The 15,478-nt window shown below is 41.7% G+C and overlaps 2 protein-coding genes across 4 annotated transcripts in view; one reads left to right on the plus strand and one right to left on the minus strand.

The window, feature by feature from the left end:
• The window catches only part of LOC127434310 (extracellular superoxide dismutase [Cu-Zn]-like), a 794,804-nt gene that overhangs the window by 705,277 nt on the left and 74,049 nt on the right, over positions 1 to 15,478 (minus strand). The gene's annotated exons all lie outside the window — the stretch shown is intronic.
• LOC127442676 (peroxisome proliferator-activated receptor gamma coactivator 1-alpha-like) overlaps positions 1 to 15,478 on the plus strand; it is a 54,776-nt gene that overhangs the window by 20,526 nt on the left and 18,772 nt on the right. Inside the window, exons 3-8 of one of the 3 annotated variants that reach the window (XM_051701248.1) lie at positions 3,171 to 3,365; positions 6,805 to 6,927; positions 8,014 to 9,139; positions 9,937 to 9,982; positions 10,156 to 10,229; positions 13,938 to 14,946. In XM_051701248.1, coding sequence (XP_051557208.1) covers positions 3,171 to 3,365; positions 6,805 to 6,927; positions 8,014 to 9,139; positions 9,937 to 9,982; positions 10,156 to 10,229; positions 13,938 to 14,946 — 2,573 coding nt within the window. The remainder of the gene's footprint in view (positions 1 to 3,170; positions 3,366 to 6,804; positions 6,928 to 8,013; positions 9,140 to 9,936; positions 9,983 to 10,155; positions 10,230 to 13,937; positions 14,947 to 15,478) is intronic. The other 2 variants (XM_051701953.1, XM_051702759.1) reach the window with 2 other exon arrangements.

Below are 15,478 nucleotides of genomic sequence, written 5' to 3' on the forward strand. Positions count from 1 at the left end.
GGTGAGTAATAGAGTGAAAAATAAGTTTTTATAAGGTCATAATCAGCAATTGTACTTTGTGTGACAATGAATAAAACCCACAGTTATTTTAGGGCCTCTAGTGTTAATTTCACCAGGAAACTGCAGCAAAACATAGAAAGCGGCATGTAAAAGTCAGTTTGCAAAAATATATATAGAGTAACGTTCATTCAATTAGACCAGGTTGTATCAAACACTTATTTTTCATACTCTATTAGCAATTTTTTTTTTCTTGTTTTAAGCATAATCACCTGTGAATTTTGTTAATTTATCTGAAAACCAGACTTCTTAACCCTTTCATACGTACCGCCACACATATGTGACGGTTAATAACTGGGCTTTGCAGAGTAGCGTCAGACATATGTGTTTCTTCAAGTTGTTACAAGATGCCAGATTCAAATTGGCTTTCATGCCAACACAGGCTGCTCTGGTCAAGCGTATGTTATTTATATTAGCTTATTTATATTAGCTCAAACATTTTCTCATACAGTCTTTTAAACAACAGAATACGTTTATTTTATATACATGCATCCAACTCGTCACCAAAGTACCACGATAAAAAGTTTACAGATCTTATACGCACAGTCAGTACATCAAACGCGATCTTCCTACGATGTGTGCTGCCATTTGTTTACATTAGTAGCGGTTGTCATTCATTAAACAAACAGCTTCTCAAAGAGTCTTTTCAAGCACATAATATGTTTATTTTATGTAACAAACAGACAAACTGTCACCAAAGTACCACGATAACAGTTCACAGCTTGTATATGCACAGCCATCATATCTAAGCACGATCTTCCCATGCCACGTCTGCTGATTAGGTGCAGATGTGGTTTTCATTCACACAAACAGCAACTCAAACAGTCTTTTCAGGCATATAATACATTTGTTTTCTGCCAAACTATCACAAAAGCACCACAATAACAGTTTAAAACTCATATATTCACAGTGAAAACATGCTGATCGAGCGCGATGCATGCAGCCAAGTCGGTTTGCATTAGTGCTTGACACACACACACACACACACACACACTCAATGTCTGAGATGTCAAACAGTGCATATAGGCGAACCGGACTGCTGATATTATGAGTTCATTTGTTTTTTTTTACAGCTATAAAAAACTAAATAAATAAAACAAAAACAGTACAGCAGATATAACCCATTTGTTCACATGTTTACAATATTATATACAGTATTTTTTTTTTATGACAAGAAATAACACGTCTACACTCTGCCCCCTCTACTGGCTGTGCAGTGTCACGTGCAAAAATAACTCACTCCAGGGGGCACTGCAGAGGAATTTAGATCCTACTCAAGAAAAGGTTAATCTTTCATATTTCAGTGCATGCATTTTCAACAAATGACACAGATTTTTCTGACTCAACTCCAGATAAACCTGTCTTGAACTTGCGTAATTCAGAAGATGAACAGCCATTAAAGCAACATGAGAAGTGACCCTAAATAACAAGGATTATAGTTAGCTTGAAGGAAATGCTTTAAAATGTTAGGCAGAGGCTTTTGAGTCTATTGATTGTTATTGCCCTGTTTGTCAGTGGCTGACTGGTACTTTATAAAGCTGTGTAAGACAAATAGCGGAGAGACATCGAAAGCACAGAACATTAAATGGATATCATTATCCAACTATTAAACAGCAAGCTGTCATAGGCTGTGATTTCTTGCTATTTTAAAATCAACACTCAGGTGCGCCCCAGTGAATGTTTGGTTATCTTTTGGAAATATGTGCTGTTATCAGCTCCAATAAAGAAGGAAACATGTCCCAAGGAGGGCTTTTTGAACTCAATGAAACTGGGCTTAGCATTCTCCCTGTCATTGGCTAATCAAATGCTTGGACTATCAGTGCGGAAATCTTTTAAATGGAGGGAGATAAGTAATATGGCCTTGTTTTGACATATCAAAAGCAGTTCCCATGAGCATAGGGACATGCCTGTGTGTAATCATGGGTAAACTATTCATAGAAAAAGGATCAAATTGGGTGATCATTGCACATGGGACTGGAGGCTAAGCAGCGCAATACTTCTATCTAAAGAGGACAGTCTGTCTGCAGTCACCATGGTCATGCCCAAACGCTATCAGCAAGCGATACTAATCCTGTGGTGTGCATAAAAGGATTTGTTTTTGTTGGCCTGCTTATGCCACGTCCCCCTGCAATTTTGGTGTTTATCTTCTGCAGTTGCTAAGTCCTGTGGGTTTTGGTGCTGCAACTTCCAGTGCCTGCTACTTTTTCACAGCCACCGCTCCACTGGTACTGCTGCCCCTCCTGCGTTACCATCTGCAAAAGAAACAACCCCAGCAACAGAAATGTAACACATCAAAGACTAAATGCAGCATTCAGTTTTTGACATTAGCATTTGGTTGTGTAATCACACACCATATAATCTTTTAATATATCACATTTATTTAGCATTAGTTGACAATAGGGCTGCATGCTGTACATTTTTACTAAAACATTTTATTATGTACAAAAATGCCATGCTGAGACGTCCATAAACATTACTGAGTGATGATGTCAACAAATTGATAAATCAGAGTTTTGAATCAATTAACTGAAATGGACATTTTGAATTGATTCATGGTAATCACTTCAAATGATTTGCCAGATAAAAAGCACATTCAAACTATCATGATTAATTTTATGTCGCAAGCAAAATCATTACGATTTATCGCCCAGCCCTAGTTGACCGTGACTTCCTTATCTATGGATTACCTAAAAAAAACAACAAAAAAAAAACACTTGTTTCCCAATTTATGACACCTGAATTAGGGATTGGAAGAACTTAGCTTCCCTCTTATTGTTTCTTCCCTCTTTCTCTGTCCTTCCCTGGGTAGTTGCTGTGCGTCAGCTCAGTTAATGGATTTCTTAGGGGAGATATTATTTTGGTCCAGTAAGCCGCATGTATAATGTATGACTGACAGTGCTGACTTATGTGGCTTAGGCAATTTGTAGTTGAAAGAGATTTTTGTAAAAACTTTATGCAGCAAAAAAGGAAACCCTCCATCCTCTATTAACAATTTTGGAGTACAACTCCATCCTCCACAGCTTAAAGACAGACAGAATTGACTTCGCGAAACTAAACTGTCCTATTTTTTTCCCACTGTTCTTTCTCTTTCCCTGTTCTTTTCACCCCCTAAGAAGATAGATGAGGAAAATGAGGCCAACTTGCTGGCAGTGCTCACAGAGACCCTGGATAGTATCCCAGTGGATGAGGACGGGTTGCCTTCGTTCGAGGCTCTGGCAGATGGGGACGTGACCAATGCTAGTGATCAGAGCTGTCCTTCCACCCCCGATGGCTCGCCACGCACCCCAGAGCCAGAGGAGCCTTCCCTGGTAAGAGAAGCTCCCTTCATTGCTTCCCTTGTGCCCAATCCTATTTTATCATAAAGCATAGCCCTCTCCTTCTGTGTCTTTGCCTCACTCCTTCTCAGTCCCACAGTGTTTCATTTTTCCGACTCTCTATGTCTGGTCCTCACTTGCACCAGATAAGGAGATGCTTTAGGCCTGTGACCAAAAATGGGTACAGACTCGCCAGACAGCAGCTCTGACAGTCTCCTGTTGATGTGTGTGCACAGAACAACCACGCTGCTATGTTAAAAGAGCAAATCAGAGTGGATCAGTGTTCCTGAGGTGTTAACTGCATTATTCATTACTGCAAAAGGAATACACATAACACTGTCAGCTGGAGCAACACAAATATGCAAAATAAAATAATTAAATGAAGTTTATGTCTATTGTCTGTAGCAAATCCACCTGGCATCTGAATTGCTATATATGAGCATGTTTATGCCCATATTGTAATTTTTTTATTTGTCAAAGTTCATATAATCATATAATGCTGGCCCAACATATCTCATTCACTACAGTCATGTTTTAGCATATTTTTTTTTTTTAAACTGCTCAGAATGCAGGTGCAATGTATTAGCCTGATATATACAATTTATAGCATAATAGCTGACAAGCATTTGGTTAGGGTTGCTATCTTTCAGTTTTGAACTTAAAACTTCAATATTGTTTACTTTATTACTACAATATAAACTCAGCAAAAAAAGAAACGTCCTCTCACTTTCAACTGCTTGTATTTTCAGCAAACTTAGCATGTGCAAATATTTGTATGAACATAAAAAGATTCAACAACTAAGACATAAACTGAACAAGTTTCACAGACATGTGACTAACAGAAATGGGGGGGGTCAAAATCAAAAGTAACAGTCAGTATCTGGTGTGGCCACCAGCTGCATTAAGTACTGCAGTGCATCTCCTCCTCATGGACTGCACCAGATTTGCAAGTTCTTGCTGTGAGATGTTAGCCCACTATTCCACCAAGGCACTTGCAAGTTCCCAGACATTTCTTGGGGGAATGGCCTAGCCCTCACCCTACGATCCAACAGGTCCCAGACGTGCTCAATGGGATTGAGATCCGGGCTCTTCGCTGGCCATGGTAGAACACTGACATTCCTGTCTTGCAGGAAATCACGCACAGAACGAGCAGTATGGCTGGTGGCATTGTCATACTGGAGGGTCATGTCAGGATGAGCCTACAGGAAGGGTACCACATAAGGGAGGAGGATGTCTTCCCTGTAACACACAGCATTGAGATTGCCTGCAATGACAACAAGCTCAGTCTGATGATGCTGTGGCACACCGCCCCAGACCATGACGGACCCTCCACCTCCAAATCGATTCCGCTCCAGAGTACAGGCCTTGGTGTAACGCTCATTCCTTCGACGATAAATGCGAGTCTGACCATCACCCCTGGTGAGACGAAACCGCGACTCGTCAGTGAAGAGCACTATTTTACCAGTCCTGTCTGGTCCAGCGAAGGTGGGTTTGTGCCCATAGGCGACATTGTTGCCGGTGATGTCTGGTAAGGACCTGCCTTACAACAGGCCAACAAGCCCTCAGTCCAGCCTCTCTCAGCCTATTGCGGACAGTCTGAGCACTGATGGAAGGATTGTGCGTTCCTGGTGTAACTCGGGCAGTTGTTGTTGCCATCCTGTACCTGTCCTGCAGGTATGATGTACCGATCCTGTGCAGGTGTTATTACGTGTGGTCTGCCACTGCGAGGATGATCAGCTGTCCTTCCTGTTTCCCTGTAGCGCTTTCTTTGGCATCTCACAGTATGGATATTGCAATTTTTTGCCCTTGGCCACATCTGCAGTCCTCATGCCTCCATGCAGCATGCCTAAGGCATGTTCACGCAGATGAGCAGGGACCCTAGGCATCTTACTTTTGGTGTTTTTCAGAGTCAATAGAAAGGTCTCTTTAGTGTCCTAAATTTTTATAACTGTGACCTTAATTGCCTACCGTCTGTAAGCTGTTGATGTCTTAACGACCGTTCCACAGGTGCATGTTCATTAATTGTTTATGGTTCATTGAACAAGCATGGAAAACATTGTTTAAACTCTTTACAATAAAGATCTGTAAAGTTATATGGATTTTTACAAAATTATCTTTAAAATACAGTGTCCTGAAAAAGGGACATTTCTTTTTTTCCTGAGTTTATATTGTGGCAGAATGACCCACCCCTCCCTCTCATCATCGTCACCCCGCCTCTTAGGGCTGTCCTTCAGCCAGGCTCACAATGGGAGTGGGCTGGAGAGAGAAGAGGTGCAATTTGACAAGCCTCGTTTGGGCAGCGGATGATGTGGTGCACCTCATGAATATAGCCTCATCACCACTGACATAAGAACGTTGAGAGTGCCTCTCCTCGGGGAGCCGGCCTTTATCTCTGTGCGTGCACATTGGCGTCCTCGCAGGGCCAGGAGCAGAGCGGGGAAGGTACTGGCCGAATTAGATGCGCACTGGACCCGCTTCCTCGGAACCATGGCATGGGTTAGATGAGTTGCCTGAGAGTACTGCACGCGTCGCTGCCGACGGGCATGGGTGCCAGGCCGCCTTCCCCCAACACTCGCCGCAGGCCCTTGGGTAGACAGGCCACCACAGAAGCCACTGCTCCTCATGCCACAGAACACGAAGGGGAGTGTTTTGCTGCCACCGGACCCCACCCACATCCTGGACCATTCCTTTGGGCATTCCCCAACTTTCACAAAGCCCCGTCTCACCACGAGGATGCCAGATTCCCCTTTTTTTGTACACTTTCCCAATTAACACTTTAGTTCCCCCTTTTTGGACATTTTCTGTTTATTATTAATTCCAATAAATGCCTCTCCGAGACCTGATGCCACACCAATAGTGTCTGTCTCTTGCTCTCCCCACTACAATATATATATATATATATATATATATATATATATCAAAGAGATGTTTCAAAGGATCAGTTGTTTTCAAAATATAGTCACATGAGGCTGCAGTTATGAAACACTGTACCTTTTTTTCACTTATAAATTTCTCAACTTATGAGAGAAATACATTCTATTTTTTTTTTTAATTATTTTTTTTTAACCCCACCGATTTACTGTATCCTCTTTTGTCCTGATTTTCCACAGCTATGAGCCGGTCGTAAAAAATGTGTGGGCTCATCTGAGATTTGAACCCGGGACCTCTTGCAAAAGATCAGACTCCATTTGCTGGAAACTCCTTAAGAAAACCATTAGTTATAATTATAAGGCTTTTTTATTATTATTATTATTTTATTTATTTTATTTACTTAAGGGTTTTTTGCAATGGACTCCAGCTTCACAAGTCAGTCAGACTCAAATTAACTTGCTTCTTATTTCTCTAAATTATTTTAGATAATTTGGAGATCTTTTGCATTGTATTGTATTTGTACTTCTAATCCCCATGATCTGTTTCTCTTCTCTGTTTGTAGCTGAAGAAGCTCCTACTGGCGCCTGCTAACTCCCAGCTCAGCTATAATCAATACCCAGGTGGCAAGGCACAGAACCATGCAGCCAGCAACCAACGGATCAGACCAACACCTGCTGTTGCCAAGGTAGCTGCTCGCTGCACTTCTTGCATCAAAGGCCTGGTGTGTGTGAGCTTATTTGCTGGTTCCATGTAATTTTTCCTTTCTGATAAATTATACAAATAGTCTGTTCACTCAGGGGAACTTAAGCTTGATTAATTTATGTCTGAGACAGAGGTGTTGTGGCTGTCTCATCTAAAGTTGCATTGCCCTTATTGATATTTAGGACTTCTAAGTAGCACCTATCTAATTCCCATGAACAAAGAAAACATTGCAACGTCTTGATAGAATTAGAAATGTTTTTGCAAATATGATGATTTATTACCACAGGCACAGTCTTATTGTGTGCAAGCAGAAAGATTAGTATTTGTTTTAAGTGAACATCATGCATAATTTTCTCTCTCACACAAAAACACTTTCGCACACATGTGCGCAACTCGCTTTGAGGAGTTAATTTTCCATAATGACTTTGACTCCTCTGTTTCTGGAGCTTCGCACATGGCAGGGTCCCAGAGGACGCCGCTGCCTCCTCTGACTGCCTGCATGCAGATCTTCCTGGAGCCATTCCAAGACCTCATAATTAAGATGATGGGCAAAGCACAGTCACGTTGCCTTTTGGGAGAAAAAAAACCCCTCTGTTCTAACCCCCAGTTCTAATCTCCCTTTGTTACAACTGTCCCTGATACATCCCATGCTTATCCCATGCTTAATGCTGAAAAATAATTATGTTATATGAATGCAGATGCTTCTAACTATGCAAGCTCGGTTTTGTGCATTGTTGGGTTCAATAATGTGTCAGACCACAAATAATAACACAACACAAGTACATACTGCATTCTCATTGTTGCCGCAAGGAGTGTTGTAGTGGAAAACTACTGAGCAATTAAGGTAAAATCTGTATATTTAAAGCAACTTACCTGAATAATAACACTTCCAGTTTAATAGCACAGACTTTTAAAGGCAACTCTATCGTCCCCCTTTTGTAATGAGGTTTGTTACCGCCACAGTTATGCAAGATTGCGCAAGTTAAGCACGTTGGCAATGTATGCTTACTTGCGTAAAGTATGTTTCTGAACTTATTCTTTTCCCCTCTCTCTGTCTCCTAATCTTTAGACAGAAAACCCCTGGAACAGCAAACCTCAAGGATCCTGTCCCAGCCGCTCCGTAAGACGCCCTTGCACTGAGCTGCTCAAGTACCTCACCTCTAGCAACGACGCCTTCCAGACCAAAGCCAGAGAAGCCAAGAGCACCTGGGCAGGCTGCAGCCAGGGCAGGAGAGGGGTTTGCACATCCTCCTGCTCATCGTCCTCCTCTCCATCATCCTCGTCCACCTCCTCTTTCTCATCTCTGTCTTCCTGCACCTCCTCCACTGCCTCCAAAAAGAAGACGTTCTCTGCCTCCCTGTCATCACAGCAGCAGCAGCAGCTGGCAGTGCAAGCCCAGCGAGGTGAGAGCCAGGCAGCCGGCGTGTATAGTGTGGCTGGTGAGGGGGCAGGGAAGTGGCGGCGGTGTACTCACAGGGAGCAATCCGCCCCCGTTGCGCCATGTGGCCATGCTTGCTCCAGTGAAGAGGGTGCTGACCCAGGCAGCTTGGCCGCCACCCGCTTTATTAGGTACATGCACTCTTACTCTCTACCGCCAAGAGAGACGGGTCACGCAGGCAGCTGTGGTCATTGCTTTGAGGCGGGCAGCAGGGCTGAGGCTGGCCCTGCTAGTAGGCATATCACATTGACCATTAGGAAATGGAGGCAAGAGCTAGAGCACCCCATGCTCAGTCAGCTGCTCACCTCCAGACCCAGGCCAGCCCGTTACCGGGCCCACCTGCAGTTGCCCATAAGGCATGCACTTTCTGACGAGGCTCCTAGAGTCCAAGAGAGTGATGGACACTCAGAGCAAGCTAATCATGAGCATGATAGCAAGACACCCATTTCACTCAATCAAACATTTAGCATTGCTGACCAGAGTGATCTAGTGTGTTCAACAGAGCTCAGTCTAGACTTAGAGAACTGGTTAAACAATACAGAAAGAGAAAGTTTGCGCAATCTCGTGGGCCAGGTTGGGGGGGAGGATGTTTTTGATGATGTCATAGGCAGCCCCATGTCATTCTCACAGGGCCTGCCAAGCCCATTGTTCCCAGACTCTTTAGTTCCAGAGCACACCCCATCCGAATCACAAGGGCAGCGCCCACATAAACAGGCACTCTGCAGGCACCTTGATGATCAAGTCCCACCAATGTTAGGTAATCATTGCTGCATCCCTGCCCTCTCTCCTTTGCCTCTCCTCCTTTAACCGCTTTCCCAGTTTGTCCACACACTAACCCCAGCACTAACACAAACCTAACATTTACTTGGGAGAAAAAACAAACGCAGTCGGCCGCACCATTCACAGTGAAGGGTAAACCTCTGAATTGGCACAAACCTTTATCTGTAGATTCATTGTAAATGGGAGATAGGGAAATCCTGCACAACTTTGCAATATGAAGTCAAACTCAGATCTGTGCTGATAAGCTTCTTTCTCAGGCTGCCATAATATAGATGTCTAACAGAGAGATACTCCCTAGCTGCAGTTGAAGATGGTCGCTGCCTCAGGCAACTGCACATGCTTACTTGACTCTTCTTTCGTCCTCTGCTTTGGTTTCAGTTGCATGCAAAATATCTTCTTGTTGGAGTTCATTTTTAGCCGTACGTAACATTTGTGCCATTCTTTTTCATATTCATACCCACCTTTTTTTTTTAATGATTTCTGACTGTTAGAATGTGGGGGACCATTTTTATGATGGGCTGGGAATCTGAACACATGCCATCACTCCATCCTGCCTCACAAAGTATGCAGTCAGATAAAACAAAAATTCAAACCAACAATGGGGTCAAGTTAGTTAAATTATTGGTTTTGCCCAAAATATATGGCTGAAGAGTCACCTAGCCTTTTAGTGTAGGGTTGGTTATGCAACATCATTGCTGTCACTGATTGAGTCTAAGATTTAGTTGTAGATGTGAACTAGTAAATTAATTACCCATGCTCCTTTGTGTTCTGCAGCCAAACCAACCATCTTGCCACTTCCTTTGACCCCAGAGTCTCCAAAGTAAGTGAGAGAGTTTTTACACAACTTTTGTAGAGCAGGAGAAAAAAATCTGAAACTAAAATCTGAAAAAGAGGAGGCATTTTTTTAATTTCATTTCCATTTGTTAGCTCACACAGACACTTTCAGTGGTCTGTCAGTGTTGTCATATTCCCTGTTTTACTGTGTGTTCGCAGTGACCACAAGGGATCTCCGTTTGAGAACAAAACCATTGAACGCACACTGAGTGTGGAGATCTCTGGAACCCCAGGTAAACAGCACTTCACTCATAATCAAGCATAAAAAATGGAAATATTCCAAAATCCAAGATGCTTTAAACAGACAAATGGATCCCATAGCAAGCACCGTCTTTCTTCCCTTGGTCTTATTGGTGATCTGAAATATCTTTCAGTTTTTTATAATTAATAAAAATAAGTAAAGATAAGCTTTCTTTTCTTTGATCTCAAGCAAAGGGCAAATTCTCCCTCAAGCCTAGTTTAATAGTTTAATTAAAGCCTCAGGTTCAAGGTGAACTCATGGGAAATGGTCAGAATTTTACACAGTCCTCTATTGATTACTGTTTCCATTCTTAGGGTGATTTATTGGAAAGTTTCAGTATTCCCCATTGAAGGGTTAATATTGTCTCTCTTTCATTTAGACGCTAATGCTCTTTGACCGGGCAGCTCGCTTCTTCAATACATCACAGACAAATTGATGTGGCATTATTATTGTTTTAATTGGTTTTGCCATGCAATTTGGTTTTGCCGATATGATCTGTATCTTTTTGCAGACAGTCTGGCGATTTGATTATTTATGAGAAGCACCCATTTGCCAAATGGGGACAAAGAAAAAAACATTATTATTATTATTATAAATTATTATTATTAATTATTATTTAATAATGATAAAAAATTATAGTAATATTAATAATAATAACTACTGTATTTTATTTATTTACTTATTTATTTTGGTGAAAGCTACAGACAGAAAGTAATTAATCCCTGATAAAGTGTATGTCAGCTGGGGCTAAAACACAAGTCTTCAGCAGTTCTATCCATTCTCACTTTCTTTCTCTCAGCATAAATCATGCAGGTAATTACTTTTGTATCCCCTGTGCAGAGATTAATCATTTCAGGTCAATAAAAACAAAATGGCTGCCCTTTCCCTCTCACAATGTGTGACAGGGAATGGGCCATTTGGTATTAACTTACTACAAGGTATTGGCCCTCAGTGCGCAGATTTGACCTACCCTGGGAATGCAAAGTAACGCTTTATTTGGTATTTTTGCTCTAATGTGAATTATATTGTAGCGGTTTTAAAGACTGAGGGCTTTTGGGATGTCCACAAGCCAGTGGTTCTCAGGTGTCACAGTAGTGTGCTACCTTCAGTAGTAAATGGTCATGTGATGTCACCTTAACAGCCTCATTATCAAAGTTAAAGTGTTCATTTGTCACTGTATTCAAAGTGTGAGGCTATGTTAAATAACCTTAGGCAAAATCAACTGTAATTTATTTGCAAAACTGTGGAATGCTACATACATTTTTAGCCGAGACTCTCTTACACAATTCAGACTGGGGATCAAACATTAGTTTAAAAGGGTGCATGCCTTTGCATGGGAAGTACTTTGATGTTGAACTTCCCTGAAAAAGATCAGTTACTGTCTATTGCCTTTCTACTGCATATTGTAGCTGCTGTCCTATAGACAACCTTAAGCCCTTCATACTCAGTTAATATGACTTTACTGCAGATCATACCAGATTAACTGATTACAAATGAGTACAAGACCAGATGAGACCTTTAAGTCATAGAGTATAATTTATGACAGCACGAATGACAAGTAATTTTTACAGAGCTGTAGAATTAAGCGAATACCCGGGCGTTTGCACTGCACAGAAAAACACCTCAACACCTGTGAAATAGCCAGTGCTATGAGAGCACCAGATTTAATATGGTTTCCTAATCCCCACCCCTCTAATAGATTAATTTGAGCAGGGGTTCCTTTAATTATGGTATCATATGACACGCAGGTCAGTCTGTGCTCTGCTCCTTGCATGACATTTTCAGATTACCATGGGGATCAGTTCTATAAGCTTTAAGTAATAATTTGTTCAGAGGTCTCTCCGTAATTCACACCCAGCTAGAAACAGATGAGAAAAACCTGCTGGTATATGCTTAGTGTTTGTATCTGTTTGCATTCATCATGGCTGCTTTTCTGAACGGCACATATTTATGTAGTTCTATGTAATTTATGTAATGTAATGTAAAGGCGATAATGGTCCTTGGTTTACGACCCTGTGGGCATTGTTTTGCCCAGATGGTGTTTGATTGGTGCAGCAGAAGTTCCCTTGGCAGGGACTACCTTCTTTTCAAAGCTCATTGCATTTGCATAATGATAAATTTAGTCAAAGCACACTGTAGTTTTATATACCACATCAGGCTACAGGACTGTATCCGTCTAATTTAGAGAGATTGACAGATAGAGAGATGTGGTATGCTGGAGGCAGGAAAGGTATTGGAAGACATTCCTTTTACTAATATATCATTTTGTCTGAAAAGGATATTTCACCAAAAATGTAAAATTCTGTCATCATCTATTCATCCCCATTTTGTTCCATATGCATATGACTTACTTTTCGCCATAGAACATAAAAGATGTTAGGCAGAATGTTAGAATGCAGAATGATGACAGAATTTTCATTTATGGATGAACTATCTCTTGGAATACCAGTTTGAAGATTAAAAGGATGTGACACAGTCCCTGAAAATATTGTGAAAATCAGCTAGCCAGTAGCTCTTGGTTGATGCAATACACTGAAAGCTGTTTTTAATCAAAAGACTGACAGAAAAATAATTTATAGAATATGAACAGATGTAATGTGTGTATGAATCACAATAACAGAAATCAGAGAGATGTTGAAACAGAAAGAGAGAAAGAGGAACCATCTCCGGTTGTCTGTGCAAATGCATTAACCATGCCGTAAAGCAGCGTATCTCAGGACTTCCCATATAACTGCCATCTGTTGCCACATAAATCTGTCAGGATCGCTGGGGCTCATGAGGAGAAAAGGTGGCAAGGATGAGGAGAATGATAACGGTTCCCCCAGTCATTGTGCTTTCCCTGAGGACACAAAAGCATGGCATACAAACATCTGCATTCTAGTGTGCCAGCAGAAATACAGAATCAGTTTGCCTGATTATGTGGATGATCATTTGGGTGATTCTCATGAAACCTGTGAAAAAAGGCCTTGTCATATTTAACCCCAAATCAGTATAAAAATATATTTTTGAAATTATAATTTGCAGAAAAAAAAAATGAAGCCAACATTTAGGACCATTAAGATTTTTTTGCATTGTGCCATTATTTTAAGCACATTTTACCCCCAATTCTCATAACCATAATGCATTCGGACATTTTACTTCTACTATTGCTATTTTTTTCAATGATGATTCTCATTACCATAACAGAGTGTATTACAGTAAAAAGAAGAGAAAAAAGATGCTGTTTTACAATGTTTTTTTTTTTTTTGTTTTTGTTTTTGTTTGTTTAAACACGTCCATAAAAATAGGCTTCACTTTCTATATGCAGTCATAATCTCTCTTTTTTTTTCTTTTTTTTTTCTATTGATTTTGGAGAAAAATAGGACCAGGATATTTTCTTGACAGGTTTCATGAGAATTGCCCACTTTGTAATTTTAAATGGTTTTCGCTGATATGACTGCCGAAAGGAACAGTGTTATTCTAAGGTCTGAATGTTTACTTTCTAATGATTTAGGATTGTTTACAGTCTAGAGGAAGTTATATTGAGCAGCTCTGTCCGTATCACACTGCAATCTGGGCTTACATTATTCTGCCACGGTTGCATTAAAGCACGGATCAGGATTAGGGCTAAATGAAAGGGAGTATTTAAATCAAACCAAGTACTGTTAAGGAAAGAAAGGGATTATGTTTGGTAATTCTTCTCTCTTTTTCCTCCCTCCAGGTTTGACACCACCTACCACACCTCCTCACAAAGCCAGTCAAGAGAACCCTTTCAAAGTATCACTCAAAAACAAGCTGTCTTCATGCTCGTCCTCTGCCCTGTCAAGCAAAAGGCCCAGGCTGAGCAATGAGGGCTTTTGCCCTCAGCCAACCAGTGGCTCTATTCGGAAAGGCCCTGAGCAGACTGAGCTCTATGCCCAGTTGAGCAAGGCATCCTCCACAATGCCCCTAGGGGGCTCGGAGGAGCGTTGTGGCAAGCAACCCATTCCTCGTGTCTTTGCCGATCATGACTATTGCCAGTCTACAAGCACAAAACGATACAGCACTACTACCACGTCTGCAGTGGTATCTGGGCCAATGGAGGACCGGCATTTAGAATGTAAAGACTCAAACATGCCGACCTCCTCTACTACTGCATCATCTTTGTCTTCCACCTCCCTTTCGTCTTCCTCTCTGGCCTGGCAGCTTCAGGGCCTTTCACCCACAGCTCAGGAGGCTCATCCGGACATGGATACTCTCAGACAGGACCACAACTCCACGTCAAGCTCCAAAAATTCAGTAGATTGCACTTCTGCTGGTAGGAAACTACTTGGGGACCAGAAGATCCGGGAAGAGCTCAACAAGCACTTTGGAAACCCTCAGCAAGCCTTCTTTAGTGAGAAAGAGGGAGAGCAGAGAGGAACCCAGCTGCTAGAAAACAGTGACTCTGTGGATGAATACTCTGGCCTTCTCTGGGACTACATTCATCCAGGTCTGTCTGACTTTGAGGATCTGGAGGTAGGCCGTGAGCACCTACTCGGCTTGGGGGAAGGTTCTCCACAGGATCTCTCGCCCTGTAGTTCCCCTTCCAGCAGTTCCTTCTCATGGAGCTCTGTCTCACCTCCGTCCACTCAGCTGACCCCATGCTGGCCACGTGCCCGCTCCCGTTCCTCATCTCACTGCAGATGCAGATACCTCTCCAGGTCTCCATACTCCCACTCTGAGTCTCCTGACAGCTGTTCTCCCTCTTGGTAAGTTTGGAGTCTACCTCCTGTCTTTGAATCACATTTACCTAGCAATCGTTTTCGACACAAATGTACATGTCTCAGCAGGGGGGACAAGTTTAAAGGAAGTAAACATCTTTCTGTGGCTGTCATTGCGATTGAACACAAGACTGAGTCTCACAGCATGGCCACTAAAGTCATTGCAGCTGATTTTGCACAACCAAAGTAAAATTACATAAAAGAGTCAATAAGCATCACCATTATGAGACTCAAGATACAATGATCTTAATAGAGCCTTAGAGGGTTTACTTGATGAGTGTACAAAGGATAAATTGTTCATCTCTACTCTTGCAAAATTCTTGCTGTTAAACCAAATGAGCCTTTCAGAAAATTAGTTCACACATTCTGTCCCCATTATAGCAGTGCGTTGACTGTATAAATGTCAGAACCTTTCATTTAGAATTTTTTTCATTCTCTATCATACACAAACAGTGTCAATGAAAAATAGAATCCAAGAGAGTAATTTCTTGTGAAAACAAGCTTGTGTCACTTGAGGAAA

This window comes from Myxocyprinus asiaticus, chromosome 1 (assembly GCF_019703515.2).
Source record: "Myxocyprinus asiaticus isolate MX2 ecotype Aquarium Trade chromosome 1, UBuf_Myxa_2, whole genome shotgun sequence".
Taxonomy (NCBI): Eukaryota; Metazoa; Chordata; class Actinopteri; order Cypriniformes; family Catostomidae; genus Myxocyprinus; species Myxocyprinus asiaticus.